Source organism: Aphelocoma coerulescens, chromosome 11, assembly GCF_041296385.1.
Source record: "Aphelocoma coerulescens isolate FSJ_1873_10779 chromosome 11, UR_Acoe_1.0, whole genome shotgun sequence".
Classification (NCBI taxonomy): domain Eukaryota; kingdom Metazoa; phylum Chordata; class Aves; order Passeriformes; family Corvidae; genus Aphelocoma; species Aphelocoma coerulescens.
The window spans coordinates 3,889,301-3,910,936 of NC_091025.1; the positions used below are offsets into that span (position 1 = coordinate 3,889,301).

Below are 21,636 nucleotides of genomic sequence, written 5' to 3' on the forward strand. Positions count from 1 at the left end.
CATCTCATAGAGGGGATTTGCTCAGCAAGCAGAGCTGTGTGACCCCTCAGGAGGCTGCAGCAGCACCCTCAGCCTCTCCTGCAGAGCCACTGCTGCTCCTGCTGCCACAGCCTGTGGGTGCCACAGCCCTTGCTGCCACCAGCTCCCCATGACAAGCTCGGAGCACACGGGGACGCATTCCCATCAGCTCCGTGTTCCTGCAGGCAGAGCTTTGCCAGCGAGGCTGGAAGGTTCCACCAACACATCCGTACCCACCATAGCATCAATGACAGCTCTAAACCAACAAAATGACATTACTTGTCCCTCTGTCCCCCACGGGGTCCCTGAAGGAGGGAGCTGGACAGAGGCAGAGTCCTGTGCTGGAAATTCAAGCTCCTGCTGGCACACAGAGTCATGGAACCACGGGATCGTTAAGATTGGAAAAGATATTTAAGATCATCAAGTCCAACCATTAACTGAGCACTGCCAAGGCCACCCCTAACCTGTGTCCCCAGGTGCCACATCCATGGGGCTTTGGTCACTTCCAGGGATGGGCACTCCACCACAGCCTGTTCTAACTCCTGGCATGACACTGGGAATCAAAGGCTTGTCCTGGCTCCAGCCCTTCACATGGCCTTGCTAAATGTTAACTTCAGGGAGGAGACATGTGGTGTTCCAAACCCAGGCAAACCATTCCAGGATGAAACGGAATCGAATCAGAATGGTTTTGGTCACAGTTTGATGGCAATTAAGGAGTTAATTAGGAGCTGTTATTTAGGAGTTAACTGCTTGTTGCCTATTTAAACCTAAGCATCTCTTATAAAAGTTGAATTCTCTGTGAGACAGTGCAAGAGCAGGAGATAATATAAAATAAAATATGTCACTTTGTTATCAATAATGCAAAAATTCCTGTGTTTTTCCTTTTAGTTCTCTTGCTTAGCTTTGTTTAAAAAGAACTGTATTCATAGTAGGAAAATAGACTGTCCTGGTGCTTTTGTATATTTACGTAGCCCAGAGGAATAAATACCCACCAAGGAAAAACACTTTCCAACCTTGTAGCATCAATAACAAGAAAAGGAAACGGTGGGTGAGAAATTCAGTAGCGTGTTTGATAATGTGAGTACATAATATCCAAGGAAAAATTACATTACCACCTGATAATGTGAAGAAAAAGGCACATTTATTCCTGGCTAACAATAACTCTTAAATTAAGATTTTGTTTTTTTTTTTTTCCAGCTGATTTCAAATACACTAAGTACTTCATGGGTGCAGTTTTATAAAAGAAACTTAATTAATTCTCTTTCATTCTTTTGGTAAGAATGGACAATGCCCTATTTGAGTTTTGTTTGACCGATTACATTGAACTATACAAAAGATATGAGACCTCTTTCTGTCCTGAATGTTGCAGCAATGTGTGATATCATATCACATCTTTTCCTTTATTTTCAGACAGTTTTGTTCCTTTGCCTAATTCCCTCTCTTTAATGACCATGAAAAATGAACAGGGCAGTGTGACTTATCTTTTCTAACCTCAGTGAATCAGATTCTCAGGCATTACAGCTGTCCATGAATGTCTCTAAAACCATGGATGTCTCTTACCCACCTGGCCCTTATCATGTTTCAAGGTTATGCATAACCATGTCTTGGGTGTTTCATTTCTAAAGTCATCAAGTCCAGGCTGTTCCATTTGTTAGGGGTTGCTGTGCTGAATTTCCTTCCTCCCCACCTTTCTGCCTATAGGAACCTATAACACTCAACATCCAAGGGATGCTAGAAAACAAAACACTGTTTTCCTCCTATTGAACTAAAACATTTAAAACTCAGATTCCACACTCTGTTATGTTCACTCAGGGGATGTTCATTGTAGTATCCCTTGTCTGAGTGATGTTACTGTAAAAAAAAAATTGTCCTTGCACAGCTAAATATTAATAGAGGATGACCAAAATGAAATCCTGCACTTCCTATTTCCTGGAATTTCATATTCTGAAAAAAAAAGTCACAAGGTGTATTTTTATATATAATATACAACATATTAAACCCCCCTGTATTTTTCAAGGAAATAAAAATTTAAAGTATATTCTTTACCAAAAATTATCCTTTATATACTAAGAGGTGAGTTCATGCTGAAGAAGTCTCAGTAATTTCCCTTTGCAGGTTAAAAAGCTTCTTTCTTGCCAGGGTACACATCCTGTGTGCATCTGAGGGCTTGCTCTGGTATGCTACCCACAACAAATCTACTCTGCACAGCACAATTTTTGTATCAGGTTCATCATCATAATAACCAAGCCCCCCCAGACATATATTAAACAACATGACAAATTGTGTGTCATTTAAGAAATCTATTGGCCAGTGAGGGAAAATGTGAAGAGGTTAGAGGGGAAAGCTCCGCATAAGTATTCATTTATGACACAAAAAGAGCTTTCATGAGATGTTATGGGCTTAAGCACTGAAAAGACAGGAAATGGAAGATTGAGACTTGCTTGTTTTACCACACTGACAGTGCTGCTAAACTTTCAATCCAGGCCTTGCCTGCCTGCAGGGTGGCACCAATGAGGTAAATATTTTGCCAAAAGTATTCCACTATTTGGCCATATATAGTTTTATTTTCTGCTCAATATCCATTGCATTCAGTGCACACAAATATAGTGCTCTGTGAATTGAGTGTATTTAATCTTCTAAAATTCTAGTTCACTGTTATGTCTTGCTTAATTCATGCTGTTTAACCCCGGGCTGGACCCCAGGAGTTAAACTTCTCACACCCTTTTCCCTTGTCTTTTGGGATCTGAATGTTTTGCCAGCCACTTTCAATGCAGGTCCAGACCATCATAGCGGGATGAATTTTAATGTTTCAATTTGACAGACAAAAAACTGGAAGCCTCAAAGCCTGTAAAAGTAAAAGAATCTGGGTTTTTTTCCCCCTGAAATGACAGAAACTGTAATGAAAAGACTCACCTAGCTGCACAAAGAAGGACTTGTTCAAAAGCACAGTTACACAAAGGTTAAAGCGTTTTAGGGTCTTTTCCTTCTTTTTTTTTTTTCCTTGCACTTAAAAATCTAAGCTCTGTAGCAGTTTCCACAGCTTAACATCCTTGACATGGAGATGTGCACAACTGAGACACTGTTGTTTCCTTTCTGTGCTAAATTATTTTCAAACACTGGTTAATAATAGAGGATTCCAGGGCCAGAAGCTGCACACCTTGTTCTGTACTAATAGAAAAATTCCTTATTTTAGTCCTGAAGCATTATCAGATAAAGGCTGGGGCTGCATTTGTGTAAAAAGCTACCAACGACCCGGGGCTGGATCTCCAGAGAGGCTGGGCCTTAGGCAGTGAGAATTCTTGTGGAAATTTCCCATGTGAAAGAGGAAGCAGTACTCTGCCAGACCCATTAAAACAGGTAATTGTGCAAAAATTCTCCAGGGTTTGGAGTATTCAGTGAAATCTGGGTGAGAAGGGTTGGTATCTCCAAGGGGACATGGTGCTAAGCACTACCCAGAGGAGCTGCCCGAGGGATCCCATGGATAATAATTTTCTGGCTGTATGTAGAGGAGGCATGCATGTCTCTGTAGGCATATTTACCTGGAGTATAATGGTCATAAAATTAGGAAGAAGTCAGTCCCTAGTAATTCACATTTGAACCAAGAATGAATTTGCAGGCTTACTGCTGCTTAACAAAGTGCATAATTTCACCCTTACTCAGAAACTATTTTGCAGAAATTGGCATCCTTATTACTAAGTTAATAGAAAAATTCCAATTGAACTCTGCAAGGCATTTTTCCTATTACAGTAACATTGCAGAGCTCCATTTAGTAAAAATGAGTGCTTAAACCTTCTGACAATTTCTTCAGTGAACTTCAATTCCACTCCAAGGATAACCATCTGTGAGCCTGAAAGGAGATGGGGCCTTTATACCTTGAAATCCACAGGCTGGGGCTGCCTTGCCACAGAGCAGTGGCTGTAAACACACAACAGAAATTCAGTGCTTTTGGGAAAGCTCCTGCTCCCAGATGGAAACCTCCTCCCAGATTCAGTGGGAGTTTTGCCCTGAACTGGGAGTTCCCATGGGTTTATTCTGCCCTTAGTTTGGAGATGGCAAATTAATGAAGTATGGCCACAATGTGCCAAACAACATCTGCTCAGTGCCATCCAAATTCTGTACCTGCTTTAAAGCCACAAGTGCTGAATTGCTTAATTAGACACTTTCCCTTCATGGCAGGATCCAGGCCTGGGTGCAGCACCAATCTTTCTGGAAAACTTTGATTTCAGTGCTTGGTTTTCCAGCTTTTGCCATCATATAAAACACCACTGGTGCCTGGAACTCCAATTATATCTATTACCAGTCCAAATCAATTTCTATCAAAGCACCACTGAAAGCTGTAACTACACACGGACGTTCACGCAGGATCAAACCTGCCTGAGTGAGACTCCAGAATTCAACAGCTTTAAAATATTAAGAGAAATTCATACCACCCCCTTCCCTGTCAACACGACTCCTCACACTGTGTCCTCAAACTTGATAGCTAACTTATTATAATCAAGATACTCTTTACTTCTTCCAGAGACAAAATCCTGCCTTTTCTGAGACTAGAAGAGAACAGTAATGACAAAGTGAGTTATTGTCTAGATCTGCCTTCCACTGCAAGCATAACTTGTGACTGATAGATCCTATTGTTATATTTCTCAAGAAGATCTGCAATATTGTTTAGTCGGTGACATGAAAAATGTGCCCTATAATTTCACAGTTCACAGCCATTCATTCTGAGTGCTGACACGGTTGAAATCATAATGTGGCATAATATTGTTATGCAGGATAAAGACAGAAGGTCTAATTAAACTCCCCTTAAATGCTACATTCCTCCTTATTAATCAAGAATTCAGGATTCTAAAGGTAATATCAAGGCAAGCTGAAATAGGTGACTATGGCTTATTTGATTTCATGGAAACACAGATTTTCAATGCTATCACCCACAGCTTTAATATCAACATATTAAGTATGATTTATGCCAACAGAGTAGAACAGTGGAAAATTTTAAGAAGAGGATCTTCTGACAAGTATTGTCAGGAGTGATGAAATCTAGCTTCAATAGTTGGGTTCTGGGCAAAACGATGAATCATGGATTGAGGATACCTGGCCCCCCTGCTTTAGGTAGTCTTTAATCATTTAATTCAGACAATTCTGCTATTTCAGAGACCAATCAAGGAGAGAGGGAGTGATCTTTTTTTCTTTTTTCCCCCCCCCCCCCCCCCTCAGGAGAGGGACTGTGTTCTTTAGAACAGCCTCACTCAGTCTGGGTGAAAATCTCCTCCCTGCTCTGCCTCCTTTTCTACCAGGAGAGGACAAGGAAATAGATGCTGTACCAACATTTTATGTACATTAACCTTTCCCCAAACCTTGGCAGCTGCTAGGGAGAGCCAAGAATCCACACAAGATAAGATATGAGCATAGACAAGGCACGTATGGAAGCTCCCTCACCTCCCAGCAAGGCAAAAACTGGTATAACAAAGAACGGGTGAGCTGGGATTGGCTTCAAGCACTGAAAATTAAGATATACAAAAGCAGAAAGAAGCGAAGAAGTGGTCAAACATCTACTCCAACACAGAGGCAGAGAATATCAGTAAGAAGAGGGCAAAAAGAAACATTGGGGGAGAGTTAGAGGTGTCCCTTACTATGAGAGACACTGGAAGAGCTGGGGCATCAGCGATGCCAGCGACCCTCCCAATGCGAGCAGGGAGGTGCTGACAGGTCGGTGCTAAATTAAAGCAGCCAGGGGATGCCTGTGAGGAACAAAGGGACTGAACAACAGAGCTTGGGAGGCAGACTATCAACATCTGCTCACAGCTCTGAGGAAAAGCACATCCTGCTCCTCTGCAGCTCCGCTATTGGAGCTGACAGAGATGGAACGGGCTTTCCCGAATGGTCAGCATCAGGTGCTGTCCACAGCTTTTACAGGGCTTGGATTCCTGCTTTGGCAGGTGTTTCAATTCTCTCAGCAGTGGGATTTAATTCCAGTCATTTGTTCTCTTCTGTCTCATCTCAGTAGCTCCCACCTGAAAATTTTTATTTTCTTTTTTCTTTTTTTAACCAGCTGCTTCCTCCACATTAGTTCAGCTTTGGTGATATATCCAGACAGTGCTGGCCAGCTACAAACCATCTTCTGCACAGGAAAATGGGGCTGATTTCACTCCTGAGCTGTTTTCACCCTTCCAGAGTTACATCAGTGTGGTTCTGGGTATGTGAGGAGTATAAAGGAGGTACAGCACCGCTCCAGAAACAATTTTGTTTCTTTCCCTTATTGCTGTAGGTGGAAAGAGGGGTCATTTACTTTGCTCTGTAAACAAAAAGTGGAAGTGAGTTTGGTCAAACTGACCAAAACAAAAAAGGCAATACAAGTTTTTTACTATTTGTTCCCTTCAGTTTTATGATAGCAAAATACAAGAATCACATTAATTGTCCACTCAGACAGTATTAACACCTTCAAGGAACAGTTTCAATAAAGAGTTCTGTGTAAAATACTCTTGAGCCAGTGGTTGGCCACTGAGAACCTGCAATTACATGTGGTGGCTGTGCAGCATGAGGGAATTGTCCAAGTTCCTTCTTTCAGAGTTGATTCAATCTCCTCTTTTCTGGCATTGTTTGCTGGATACCCCAATACCTGCAGCTCTCCAGAGCTGGTGTTTCTGTGTTTCAGATTTTACAAAGACAGAAGTGAAAAAACTTTTCTTTGTTTCAAGCAGATTCCGTCTCTCCCTGTCTTTCCATCTAACTTAAAAAAGAGAAAGGAAGAGAAAAACAATGTACACTGCCCAACACGCAGCAACTTCAGATCCAGAGATGCACTACAAATTCCCAGTGGCTGGGTTCAGGCAGGCCATAAATAAAACTGCAGAGCCAACTTGAGATGCTCCTGGGTATAATTTACAGTGAAAAACTCTGGTGCTGCATGCTGAGAGCATGGCTCAGCCATTCATTTGTAACAATGGAGCTATTCTTCTGTCTGCACAAGGAAAACAAATCTCCTGTTGTTAGGAATCAAAGACAAGTCCTTCAGACTCTAGGAGACATATTTAACCATGACTAAGTGTGTTACTTCCTAAGCATTCACTCTTTAAGTCATCCCATCCCTCTCTCATTATGTAGTACTTCTGGAAGTGATTGGAGCATATCCCAAAAAAGCAAGTTTATTGACCTCCACTAGCAACAAAAGTGCTTTAAAAGGGCTTGATGTGTGACAAAGTATGCAAAATTGATCCCTTAAGTGGTTGTGAGCAATGTGATGTGAAGCCTCATCCTTGTTCACAGGGGGTTCAGGATCTCTGAAAAAATCCTGGCAAGAGACATGAAAAAGGCTTTTTGAGTTGTCTTTGCAATTCATGGCTTATACATTTGCTGTGTGGAAGGGAGGGGATTGGCAGCCAAGGAAAGGAACAGAAGTAAAACTCTCTTTTTCCAGAGAATTCTCCTCAGTCTTCTCAACCATTTGAGATTTGGGAGAAACTCACTGAGCTATGAATCCTACCTCAGTGTAGTTTCAGCCCTTTTTTATAGAACTTTAGGCAGCCATTTTATTTTGTTTGGGCAAATAGCATGCAGATCATGTTTGACACTGATTAGAGTTTGGAACATTTCCACTGACTCCCACCAACTCTACAGGCACCAACCCCAAAGTCAGGATGATCCAATCTAAAGCAAAACGTGTCCCAGTAGCAAAAATTCCCATTCTCAAAGTCATTGACCAGTCCATTGTCCAGTGGCTCTTGGTGAAAAGACAAGTCATGCACAGAATCATCAGGGTTGCAGAGATCTTCAAGATCCAACCCTCAGCTGAGATCCAGCTCCTAAACTACATCTCCAAGTGCCACATCCAGACACCTCTGGACACTTCCAGATCTGTGTCTCCACCACCTCCCTGGGCAGATTATTCCGATTCCTGACTGCTCTTGCAGTGAATTTTTTACCAGTGTCTAATCTGAACCTCCTCTGGGAAACTTAAGGCCATTTCCTCTCATCCTTTCACTTGAGACAGGGCAGAAAAGTCTGAGCCCCAAATCACTACAACCTCCTTTGAGGCAGCAAACAAACACAATCACTTTTAATTCAGGTGGGTTCAGCCTCCTCATCCCCCTGGTCTGATGCTCCAGGATGAGGCCTCATTAACACTTAGTTTGCAGCACAGAAAAATGCAATTTATATCCAGACAAACAGAGTCTATCCCCTTCCAGACAGACCAGTAGCTGTTATTTGGAGAAGCTGACAATAATAAATGACTTTGCTCCCATTTCCAGACTAGCAGGGCTTGTGTCCCTGTGCTTCCAGGAGCCACTTGTGCTATGTGGGGCAGCTCGATTCAGTGCAGACATAAATATTATACACAAATATACACCTTATTTACATAGAGTGCTTCAGATATTTCTACAGCCTTTCATGTTCCCATGAAACTCGATGCAGTTTGGGTTCTAAGTTCTCCAGCTTCAAATGCTGCATTTTAATTCTACTTAATGAATTAGATATGCTTTAGAGCTGTAATAAACTTTTCTTGTGAAGATATTTTTCTGAAGCATTGAGTCACATTGCTTACTGAGAATAAATACTGAAACAATATGTTTACATAAATAATTTAAAATCCAAGAGCACAGTAGGTAATAAAAATATATTGCCACGATAAGCCATGAAACCAGAAAACAACACTGCTCTAATTAAAAATTACAAATACACTGCAGTAAACAACTTATTTACACATAGTTAAAAGCCTAACTATTGAATATTCTGGACTTGTTGAATCCCAAAAAAGGAAAAAATACTAAAACCAATCTCTTCACACAGTCAAATATTGAGAACCATAACTGTGTTTAATTAAGATCTACTGTTAATAATGGATTTCAGAGTGAGGTTCTTCTTTTAATTTCCCAAGGTAGAAAATGTTATTAAATTTGGCCTTTAACTTCTCATTGACATGTACACTTGAAACTTCTGATTAAAATTTCAGAGGTTGGGAAGAAGTACCCAAAATTAAACTCTCAAATCTGGCACAAAAATAACAATGATCCCTGATTAAGAAATCAAATTTCAGAAACTTCATTACTGTTCTATTAATAAATTGTTGGGTTATAATTAAAATGGGGCCTGCTGGATTTCTTTCATTTTTTAATTCTAGAAAAGATGGAAACCATAGAGAGATTTAAATGCTTAAGAAAAAGGGGAAAAAAAAAAAAAAAGAAAAAAAGAAAAGTTAATGAATGTGAGAAATGTGACCCTGATTGAACAGGATGTTTTTCTTTCCGGGAGCAATGAGAGTGGAACAAACACTGTTTTCCACCTCTTATTTCCAGGACGATGCTCCCACCTCTACCTCGAGCTCCTCTGGGATGGTCACATCAGTGGATCAGGGAAGAGCTGACACCGTGCAAGTTCTGCCACCCATGTGCAGACAAACGGCCACAGCTCGAGGTCTGATTTTGGAGTCTCATTTTTTTCACTGAAACACATTTTTGCCAGCTTGGTTGAGCTTTGAAATGAAATTCTTCCTCAGCCTGCAAAAACACATCAAGCTGAAGAATAAGAAGGAAAATTGCTTCAAAAGTACAGCTGTCTTTAGGAAATTTTACAAAGTAAGCCACGTTTTTTCAGAGATAAGTAATTTGATTCTGATTCAGATCTGCATTGTTCAAAGAATAAATTCAATCTAGTTGCAGACAATGGCAAAAATGGTTTCTCTACTCTTTTTTGTGGGTCTTGAAATGCATTTATCATGTTATATCTAGTAGAGTAACTAAATTTCCTGATTACAAATAATCAGCAGCTCCTTCTACAAGTTCTATACAGAAAATTAACTAAAAATATCCCTGCAGTTAGATGTATTTCAGTTGTAATAGGCTGAAAAAAAGAACCCAAAGCCCACCAACATTAATTCTCTGCTGGTCTGCCCATTTTGAAGAGGTTTATACTTCGTTGGGTGTGATGTACAGGGTTCACACAGCACAAATCTGACATTCATTGCTTCTTGCAGACAAAACATTGCTCACTTGTGGTCATTAATATGCAATGGAATATCTCATTTAGCAGTCAGCTGTCCCTGCTTGGCCTTTGTTTTACCATTTAGTCATAGCAAGGACTGATGGCACAATTATAGTCTGAGAACAACAAAGTTTGGTATCTGTGCTCTAAAAGTCCTGGACATTGTCCCAAACTCTAAACACACACCTGCCTGGAGGAATTTGAGGCCAGATTCCAACCAGTGAGTGGTTTTGGCCTTTACACACGGAATTGTACCCTGTCTTTAATTGCAGATGCTGCTCTCATACCACAGTCTGCCTTTTTCACTGCTGGTACCCAGGTGTTTCAACACCTGTCAGCATTAAAACATCTTTTAAAAGTGCTGTTTTATGCTTTCCTGTTATTTTAGCAATAGGACTGACAGGTAGTCAAATTAGCCTTTTGTATTCAACCATTTCCCAGATTTCCATTACATTTGCATTACTTCCTTCTAACTTATACAATCACTTCCAATTCCATAGTTTCTTTATGTGACCATTCCTCATTCCCAGCCCAGTTTAGCTTAATTCTGTTCTTCTTTTCTGCACATAAAAGAAAAAAATATCTTGCTTTTGTCTATAAACCTTCCATGTTTGGCTATGCAGATACAGTAAAACTTCTGGGAAAATTCTGTTTAGATTGTGAGTTCGTCAAGATTTGAGAGTTCCTTGGCAGACAGTTGTGAGATGTGGTGGACTGCAGAACATGTTTATGTTACTTGACTGGCTACACACCACACTTAAAGATAATTGAAGAGTGTTCAGTGACTCACTAGGTGCCCTTTAAATTCAGGGTCAATATAGTTTGGAGAAATTCAGCAATATCATTAGGTCAAGGGGAAAATTTCAGGTAAGAGCTCCTGGATTTTTGGTTTTGATAAAAATCCTTATATTTTCTTGGCTTTTCTCTTTTAGCATCACAAAACCAGCTGCTACACTAATGAATGTTAGTTTTCCCATCTCCCATGAAAATACGTAAATCATGGGGAACTTCAATAATTGTGTTTCTGAAAGTCACTCCAAAACCCAAAGGAAATAATATCTGTTCCCTGAACAAGCCAGGTTCTGAGAAAAGCTGCTGAGGGTCATATTGCCCTGGCTGACAAGCAACAGAAATTCCATCCATAGACACAAATTTTTGTGAGTGAAATAAGGGATCTTCGGAGCAAAAGCTAAACTTAAGAATAAAAATTATTCTATAAATAAATCCATTTAGAAAACAAGGGGAAAGGTGTGTTAAGAATCATCCTTCAGGTAAACTCATATTTCTATGGTAGAAGTCAAAGGAGAAAAACTGAACTATTCATGGTATTAACAACGTTGTCTTTGAGGTGATGCAGAGAAATGAAACTTTTAATTACTGCCTTGCCTTCTTCCTCCTTCCTTGGAGATGAACACACTCACCTGCTTAAATTCACCTCCTCATCATTCAAATCCGAGTCCATTCCAGTGACATTTTCACCAACACTTTTTACTGACAGAGAACATCCTCAAGATCAGCAGCTTTCTTTTTTGCAGGACAGTACATGTGTCAAACCTTCTTTAAGGGTTGCACAATCACTGCTAAATAACCCTGTGACAGCAGAGAAATCTCTGCCTGTGGTATGGATTGACAGAGCCATTGTTCAGCTGCAGCTTTGAAGTCATTCTCACAAGGTGTTTATACCCTTTTACATACACTGAGACCCGGGGGAAATGATCCTTACAAGGAGGAATGAAAAATTAAACACAGCTGTAGGTTTTAGTGGTAGTGCCTAACCTGTAATTTTCAAATGCTGGGAAAAGCTGTCTGGAAAGCCAGCTTAGCCTTCGAGAATGAAGCGGTTGATTTTTCATTTTTCATAGAATCTCAAGTCAAAAGACCAAGCCAGATGGATCAAAATATAAAATGATGATACCATGTAATACCTAGGTTTGCTCCTTGTGACATGGCACATAAGTGGGATTCTATTATTACAGCACAGAAATAATAACTTATTTTCATTTATCTGGAAAAGGCCAAGTCCTAGCTTCCTTTAGCTTCAGCCTGTCACTGGGAAATCTTTTCTCAGCTCTTGAAAGTGGATGGACAGTCATTATTTCACTGAGGGACGCTATAAATTATCATAAACTGATTTAAAGCCCACGTAAAACAGATTAATCATTTCTTTACACATTTTCAACTTTTACACATCTTCACTGGCTCTCATGAAGGAAACAAGCAGGTTAAAAGTAGTTTTGGAACTATGCAAACCAAATCTATTGCTTGTGGCACTTGATTGTTCTCCTGTAGGAATCTCATGGTGTGGAAAATTATTGCTCTCTAACACAGTGTTTTCAACAAACTGACTCTCTAATTGCAGGAAAAAAAAATATAAAAAGTAACTTCTTATTGTGTAGAACCAAAAAACTTTAACATAATTCTACACTGGCAGGCAAATTCTTGGGCACAAAAGACATTCCCACTTTGTGATGGATAAAAATGAGAGGGCTCTGCTCTCACCTGATGGTCTGGTGCTGCAAAGTGTCCGGGTCAGTGGCGTTCACCGTTAGCACCACGCTGCCAATGGGGATGTTCTCTTGCTTGGACACTGTCATTGGGTTTGGGTGGAAAACTGGGCCTTCATTGACGTCCTCCACGGTGATCTGGACAGTGGCTGTGGAGCTGGGGCCATAGGCTATGTCTGGGATCAGCGGGTCTTCGTTTTCCACTTTGATCAGCAGCGTGTGGAAGGCTGAAATCTCGTAGTCTAAAGGCTGCAAACCAGAAATCAGAGGGCAAAGTTCATAGACAATGCTTAACACTTTTTCTTTTAGCCCATTGCAAAATTGCTGATGGCAGAATTGGCCAGAAAGGGACAAGAGCATTCCTGGCATCTGGAACTTGGTCAGAGTTTAGGATTAGACACACTTGGTTCTAAAGGGCATCGAAGATAATGAACATAATGGAATTAAAAACCCCATGGAGACATCCCTCTGTCCAAGAGCTTACATTTTTTTTTGCCATACCCCATAGACATAATCCAATTCTTATATATACGTGTTTATTTATATGTAGCACGTGTTTAACAAACAAATGAGTCACACTCAGGAGATACTCATGACAATAACACAAGCTGCTTTCATAACTTCTGTCTTGAAATCAAAGGCACTACCATGGAAGTACATACATTTCTCTCCATTTCTCTCAAGAATTGAAAATGCCTCTTCTGAAACCAAAAAGAGAGAGTTCTGGTACAGGCAGCAAACAGGGCTATTTTCTTTCATTTTTTTTATTTTTTAAGTTTGAGACATAGGATTGTCTTCATACAAAAGCAATAAATTTTCCTATGAGGCTTCAGAAATGTGGGACCAATCCACTTTAGAAATGTGGATTCAGTCTGAATCCATGCCCCTTACTTCCCTGCTATTTGCATGTGTTCTCTAAAATGTGAACCAAATGGGGCCCTTGAATTCTAATCATACCTTCAGCCACGAACAGAACTTTGTTGTCAAATCTCACTATTAATTGTGATGCTTGCTGCAAATCTGGCTGTTATTTAAGCACAATGGCAATACAGATAGGAGCAGGCAGTCCTTGTGACTAAAAAAATAAGGTTACTGTGACAGAAGAAGTGGTTATACACATAGTTTGGACAGGGGCTGGCAGCCAACTTTATATCTTTGAATAACCTATCCCTGCTGTGCCTTGTTTTATGCAGTGAACCAAGGGGATGAACCTTACAGCAACAACACAGGGCAGAAGGGAATTGTTCTTACCTTGACAACAGAGAGCATTCCCTCATTAGTCTGGGGGTTGGTGTGGATCTCAAAGCTCTGCCCTGGGTTCCCATTAATGATGGAGTAGACAGCTCTCCATGCCCCAGTGGCGGGGTCGTCCCGGTCACCCACAGTTAAGTTCACTATTACACCCGTGACCCCCTCCTTCACTGTGGCCTGGAACTAGGAAAAAACACAGAGGAAATCATTACTATTTCCACTTAGTGACCACACACACATCCACAAAATATCCAAGGCAGCATTAATTATTTACCCCAACAGGAGGAAGGTGGAATCCTTGACCGAAACGGAATGTTATGGGGTTTAAATAATGCATTCTCACCTATGAAATATGAGGTAGCACATTTCAGCTGCTCTCCACTTAATAGATGGCAGATAAGCAGCGATGTGATAGGAATGGAGCTGGGGAAGATTCTGATCGCAAGAAGACAGTTCAGCTCATATTCCTGGAAAGTGAAGCATGAAAATACCTGCAGTGCTGCAGAGCTGCATATACTGCCAGAAAGGGAACTGAGGAAAGAGGAACCTGACTCATACTGACCACTCTTGCCTTCAAATCTACTTTTATTTGCAAACAAATCCAGTTTTGCATTTCACACTCTTTTTCTCATGAATTATCCCACCCACATTCATTTTTCACTGCACCGTTATCGAGGCACAAAACAGGTCTCACAAAAACCATTCCCAGAGCATTTTTTGGAGGGCTTGCCCTAAGGCACTCAAAAATTATTGGACCTCATGCTACCACTTTGTGTGCATAACTAAAAGTCAGTGCTGCCTTCTTTTTGCCGTGGAAGAATTTTTTATGACCTTGTGAAATGTGTTGCTGTACGCTTCAACCAGCCAAGCCCTGTAAGAAAATTCTAGTTTATTCTCCATCATTCTTATTTATGTAGGAAAAACATTAAGCAAACCATTGGAAAAGCTTGTAAGGGTCAGGCTTAATAACACTCCTCACCTTTCAAGTACTTGGGGCTGACGTGCTAAAAGCACCGTATATAAGAGTGATAAGATAATACCTGCTTTAGAGGTGGATAAACCAGGCTGATAAGAGACCTAATCCTGAGAAGTGCTGAACATCAGCACTACCATTATAGATCATTAGGAAATCTTAGCATTTCTAGGGATTAAGCCTTCAAAAGCCCAAAATTACAAACTTTAATGACACAAATAGGTTTTGCCGTGCGTGCGCTTCTTAAAAGCTGCATCGTTGGTGACAGTGCATCACTCAAGGGCAAAAGTCACCCAAGTGGCTTCAAGACCTGAATAAACTAAATGTCTTTTCCTCTGTCTTACAGAACATGAGAAGTCACAGCATTGCAGAATAGTTTGTGAAAATACTGAAACCAGAAAGTGGCATTTTATTAATATATATATTTCCCAATCTGGACAAATAAGAGGTAAAGTGGATTTCCTCATACAAAAGGAAAGAAAAGATGACTATGTCTTCCCCTGTGTTCAGTTTTCTTTGTTTTCCTTCTTTTTCCAATAGATTTGTCTTCCCAAACCCTTTTTCAATTTTTCTGTATAATTTGAGTACATGCATTCAGTTTAAGCTTTCAAGCCTCAAACCTGATTTCATAAAAGGATGACATTAATGACTGGCTATTTCTATCTTCTTTGGTGTATCTAACAAAGAATTTAAAGATTCTTTTGATCTTGATAGTTAGTATGTAACAGGTTGTGATTGAGCTTTGTTTCAGACAGTTCATTAAGCTCATTTGCGGTTTAATTAACTCTAAATGATAATACAACAATATTTTCACTTGCTGTGAAACAAATTAGAAGGAAAACTCTATTAAGAATCTTGGAAATAACAGAAGAATGATTACCAAGATTGTGTTCCTTCCAGCTCAGCCAAATGCTGACACTGTCAAGCAGACTTAGATACTTACTCTGACTGAAAATAACCAATTAGCCAATAATTGATATTTTTATATTCTTTCATATTGTCTCAACTTGAGCATGCATAATATGAGACATCAGAACCAGAAGGGTCAGAATTTTTCCCACAAGTGTTCAGTACCCAACAATTTCCATTCAGCTGGATAAAAAGGTGACCAGAATTCACGGAGCCCAGTAAAAAAGAATCTAACCCTTAGATTTGACCGGGCATCTGCTCCTAATTCATATTGATCCTTCAGAAAAATCTTTTCCTTAATCCTCCACTCTGATTCAATTAATGTTCAATATTCCCTGGCTCACCTTGGGAATGGTAAGAGCTGTTAGGGTAAAACATTAAAAGGTATGGCTGTTTTATTCAGATACACTATGGCGAAGCCTGTGAGGGAAATTTATTATTTTTACCCCATCAGTGCCAGACTGTGATGGAAAAGGTTGCCACGATGTGCCAGTTAGTTAAAAAAACATGGAATGTCAGGCTAAGGGTATCTAAATCAAGGATATCTCATCTGGGGTTGGCTTTATTTCTGCATCCTTATTTTCTCCTTATTTAGGAAGAGGTCTCAGTAACTTCAGTTGCAGAGAGAAAGGGCACATGGACCTGCTGGGGGCACAGCACTGCTGAGCTGCTGACTCCTGCAGGTCAAGGAAATGCCAACATCCACAGGGAAAGGCTGTGCCAAGCCAAATAATTCCAAGTGCAGTGGTACCCTCACCCCTAGAATCCTTCACATTTTGGAAACAATCACAAAACCACAGATATTTGAAGCTGTCTGGAATGTTAGACTAAAATCTGTTCAAGATGGATGGAAAAGCAGAACGATCAGACCACAGAAGTTGTCACAGAGGTCTACTCTAAATTTATAATGTGAAAAGTGCCATAAATCACAGATTTCTGATTGCAAAAGACACATATCTACTGTGAAATAGCGTGGCCTAGAAAAATATTGTGTCTTTTATCTAGAAGGTGAACTCTTGCCTGTTCAGTCACCTTTATATAAGGAATAGACTTCCCAACATTTAGAAAAATCTGTTACACTTACACTGAGTCCCTTTAAAAAACAAAAGTAAAAAGGGAATTTAAAAACTGTGAAAGGGCAAAAATAGGATTTAGATTTAGAAGCAGAGGAAAAATAACCAAGGTTCCTCATATTTCACAGTGAAAGGTTTACACTCTCAAAGCACGGTGCTTAACTGGGAAAATCTGAACCAGTGCTCTAAAAGAAAAACCCCACAGTGGCTAACACAAATAATTGGATCACAAGTTAATTGATTTTACTCATTTTAAATATCTGCACATCCCCTAAGCACCACTATAAATTAAGAATAAAGTAGATGAGTTCAGTACTTTATTTAAGCTGCTATCATTTGGACCCATTTTAACACTAATGGCTTAGAAGGCGGCTACCCTGGGCCAGAGTGGGTTTGCTGGAACGGGCTGTGTGCATTTACTGCTTCTGAGTATTTGACATGTGAAGTTAACCTGCTCTGTGATGTGCCATGCTGTCGTTTATTGTGCTTATCATGCACACAGCCCAGAGATTTTAGCAATTCTGTCATTTTTAAAGTTTTAGAAACATAGCAGAGGAAAAAGACACAGTTCTTCTTTTTTCTGTATCCAAAATCTTGTGGTAAAATACACAGAAAACGGACTGAAACTCAGAAGGAAACAGTGAGCAGCAGTTAATGGGAAACTGAACAATTTTGAGGAAATATAGTGATGGATGTAGATGAAGCATGTGAGGCTTGTGAAGGTGCACAAATAGAGTTCCAAATGTAAAGAGTTAGCAGCGTTTGCCATCGTGCTGGACTGATGGGAAGCAGATAAGGACACTGGAACTCTTGTAAGGGATCACCAGTGTGGTTCCATGGGGGATGGAGGTCCTGGAGGGTGACAACAAGCAGCTTCTATTTCTTACAGCACAGGAGTCAGTAAAGGGATGTCAGGGAGACCAGAAATGTTCGAAACAACTGTGTTCAAATACAACCCTGAGCAGAGGAGAGAGTCTCAGTCCAACAAACTTCCCTGGATCTTGCAAGCTTAATTTAGTGGTTGTTTCCTGCTGGAGCCAGGATGTAACACTGAGCCAAATCCTCCTCCTCACTGAGCTCTATAATGAACTGATAGGACATTGCAGTGGCAGCTGTCACTGACAGAAAAATTCCTCTGGATGGTCTCAAGACAAGCCAGTCTTGTCAGATTCCCACCATGGGGCAGGTACAAAAAAAGATCACTTTGCAAAATGTTATCACCTGAGAATCCAGGCACTGACCCCACCTCAGCATCAAACATAGCCGGAAATGGTACCCAGACCGTAAGAAAATCAGATTCTTATCTCACAGCCTCATTTAAGGCCTCTGTAGTAAATGAGACTCTGTTTACTGATTTCTCAGAGCAAAGAGATGAACTTAACTGCATCAGAATCATCTGAATGCCTCCTGTCCAGCAGCAGCGTGAGCAGGCTGGGACAAGACCATTGTGAAGCCACTAAAAAACTCTCTCAGAGGGGCACTGACACCCAAATTAAAGAGCTGCCACCAGCAGCAAACACAAAGCAAGACAAACGTGCCTGGGGTAGGTGATCACTACCCAATGGCTCATTAAGATTCTGCACGCTGTGATTCCCAATCAGGAACAAACAAATTAAAACTCTGTGTCAGTTTGCATTTATCAGGGTGATATTCCAGTGGAAGCTATTCTGTGCTGCTATCGTGTTTGTTTCCTCTTCTATATATCAAAAAACATGGAAAATAATGAGTTGTATTAATTCATATGTCTCTGTTAGAAATTCCACAGAGAAGTTGTATTACTGCAATTATCTCCCTCCACTGAAGCCTACTGCCTTTGTGACCATATTTTGTCTGTCTAATTTCTTGAGAATGTGATGACAAGCTATAGAATCTCCTGCAACCTCTTTGCTCTTTGTGCCTTTTCCTTTGCATGCTGTCATTCAGTACATGCACCTGAGCTCCCAGGATTTATTTGCTCAGGAAACAACATATTTTCCATAGCTCTGTACCTGGAACATCTCCAAGTGCAAATGAATTTTCGGAATGGCCACAAAGGTTTGCATTCTGGATCAGTCAGGAATGAGAGTCTCATAAATGTCAGAAATGAGCATTTCTGGTGGAATTCAGTGGGGCACAAAGCCCAGTTTGCCAGAGAAGGATAAACGAAGCCCCTGGTGCTTGGAGCTCCGAGTTCACAGGCAGGGGAAGTACAAGGGGGAAATACTTGGCACAACATTTGTGCATCGACCAAAGTGGTGCTGCTGATTCTGCAGCCACCTTCCCTCACATCCAGGACCCAGGGTGCTGCCCCAGAAGGCTGGAAAACTGCACCTGAGCAAAATCAGTTTATACCAAACTCTCCACGAGAGCAATTTAATGGAAAATGGTGTGGTCAAGGTGAATTGCAACCTGGTGTTACATTCTCCCTGATCTCCTCTACAGATGTGGAAGGTTTTCCCTCTTAAGACTGCACACAGCCTTTGCTATGTGGACACAAACAGCAGCTCTATTTCACTACAAAAATATCTGTATTAAAGTAATGGATTAAGTTGATGTAAGCTGCACACCAAGCAACACACCAAGCACTTAGAAAGCCATTTAGATGAAAGACACTACATAAATATAAAGCATTATCATGGTATGACAAGGATTTGATGGTGTAAACGAGATGCAAAGCAGGAATTATAGCTGTGAGTCACCTAAACAGGCTTTATTATTGTCATTGTCTTACTGCCATAATGCTGGCTCGTAGGCACTGTGTTATTTCTTAACTGAAAGTGTTTCTTTCAGCTTATTCTGTATTTTTTCTGAGTACATCATATTCTTCCACCTCCCTGGTGAAATTACAAAAAGAATTCAATTGTATCTTAGAAAAAAAAAACAAAAAAACCAAAAACAAACCCAAAAACGTTTCAAATATATGAAATTGACCATAATAATTTTGGATGCATTTTCATTTTTTAGTTTTGAATGATTTTCCACAGGCTCTGCATTGTAAACGCCTTGTGATCTTTCAAGGCACACACCAGTTACTTTACAAAGTAAAAGTAGGACTCAGTAATGAAGGACTGAATGAATATTTTTGTCTGCAAAATCTTTGTCTGCAAGTCTGCAACAAGATCAACTGACCCAAAAGATCGATTAGGTAAATGGAAGGCTCAGGATTCAATTCTGCCCACTGTAGCATGGCTCTGAATTTGTGCCTTTTTATAGAAAAACACAAACATACTTAAAACCCTTGATATTAATCATGAATGAGCAAAAAAGGGGAAGTTTCAACGTGGCTTCATTTTGTTCTGCTGTTCATCAACCTATTTGGAAAAACAAAGAAACAAGAACTTATTAATCAGGCTCCAGGTGAAAGTCCCTCTGGGAACAGTTTTTCACCAGGTTAAAGCCAAACTATTTATGGGACTGAGACCACTTCAGGTATTAAAATTCATGAGTGAGTGGTAGTGGGTTGGGGAGGGAGGGAGGAAGGGAGGGAGGGAGGAAGGAAGGGAGGAAGGGAGGAAGGGAGGAAGGGAGGAAGGGAGGAAGGAAGGGAGGAAGGGAGGGAGGGAGGGAGGAAGGGAGGGAGGGAGGGAGGGAGGGAGGGAGGGAGGGAGGGAGGGAGGGAGGAAGGGAGGGAGGAAGGGAGGGAGGAAGGGAGGGCTGGGTGCTGCAAGAGCTGCCTGTAGGGTTGCCAGCATGAAGGGTCCCTTCTATTCCCCTTGCAGATGCCATAAATCTTAGAAAACTTTGGAGGATTGACAGAATAAGATCCTCACAAATTAATTTGCAGAATTTTCTTCCTCCTTCTTCCCCACAGCAGTGCTGAAAGCCCATTCTGAGCTGGTGCTGGTTTCAATCCTCTCATTTATGGGCTCACAAAAGACTAAAAAGCCACTTGGGGACGGTAAATAAGTGATGGTGAAGGTTGCTTGAAAAATAGCCGCTTTTTGGAATTATTTTGAAGACTTTTGTTTACACAAGATTCTGACTCTTTCTCAGCCCAGCTCAGGGCCTCACTGAACAAAGGCAAAAAGATAATTCTAACATGTATTAATCATATGCTGAATGCCTGCTTCAAAGCCTGTTACCTCCAGGTATACATCAAATGTCTGAAGATTCAGAAGGAAGACAAAGGTGCTCTCTTTTTTTTTTCCCCTGAATATATAAATAATTTAGCAATGATTCATTCTTTTCCACCTATAAACGCAAGATGCATTCAGGTTTTTTTTCTGGAATAAATCAAGTACCCACAAATAATTGGACACCTCTAGAACGATGGTTGTATCATAGAAAAACAAATACTCCTTCTCCAGGTGGACAGAGCCGAGTGAAAGGTCACTGTATTTAGTACATTTAAGGTACTTTTGAGAAAACCTCGAATAATGATGTTATTTTCTGAGCTATAAAAAATTCCTTCACTGCAGGTAGAACAAACCTTATGTTTAAAACAACAGCATGAGAGAAATGATGATCTGAGCACGGCTGAAGGAGCAGGCTACACCTATTCACCTGCCCAGGGAGCAGGGAGAGCTCTGCCTTTCACATTTATGAGGCCTCTTGTGCTGAATTCAGCCAAACCAGCTCCTCTCATTTCTTCCTCTGCACTTCCCATCAAGGGCAATGTTAGCCTGCATTCTTTCTAAGATGCTGGATGTCTTCTTTAATGGAATGAACTTTAAATAAAATACACCTCGCTGGATTTTTCTTTCTTTTTCCTCCACTGGATTTGAGGAGCACAAAGGTTTTCCCCCCACTTATCCTATGGAGGGAAGGGAAGGGAAGGGAAGGGAAGGGAAGGGAAGGGAAGGGAAGGGAAGGGAAGGGAAGGGAAGGGAAGGGAAGGGAAGGGAAGGGAAGGGAAGGGAAGGGAAGGGAAGGGAAGGGAAGGGAAGGGAAGGGAAGGGAAGGGAAGGGAAGGGAAGGGAAGGGAAGGGAAGGGAAGGGAAGGGAAGGGAAGGGAAGG

General features: G+C 40.8%; 1 protein-coding gene across 5 annotated transcripts in view; it reads right to left on the reverse strand.

Annotated features, from left to right (window-relative positions):
• The window catches only part of CDH13 (cadherin 13), a 445,875-nt gene that overhangs the window by 41,214 nt on the left and 383,025 nt on the right, over window positions 1-21,636 (reverse strand). For 4 of the 5 annotated variants that reach the window (XM_069027120.1, XM_069027119.1, XM_069027122.1 and 1 more), the window contains exons 9-10: window positions 13,746-13,928; window positions 12,490-12,743 (exon numbers count right to left, since the gene is read on the reverse strand). In XM_069027120.1, the coding sequence (XP_068883221.1) occupies window positions 12,490-12,743; window positions 13,746-13,928 (437 nt within the window). Of the gene's footprint in view, window positions 1-6,415; window positions 7,304-12,489; window positions 12,744-13,745; window positions 13,929-21,636 lie in introns of those variants that run through there. The other variant, XM_069027123.1, reaches the window with a different exon arrangement.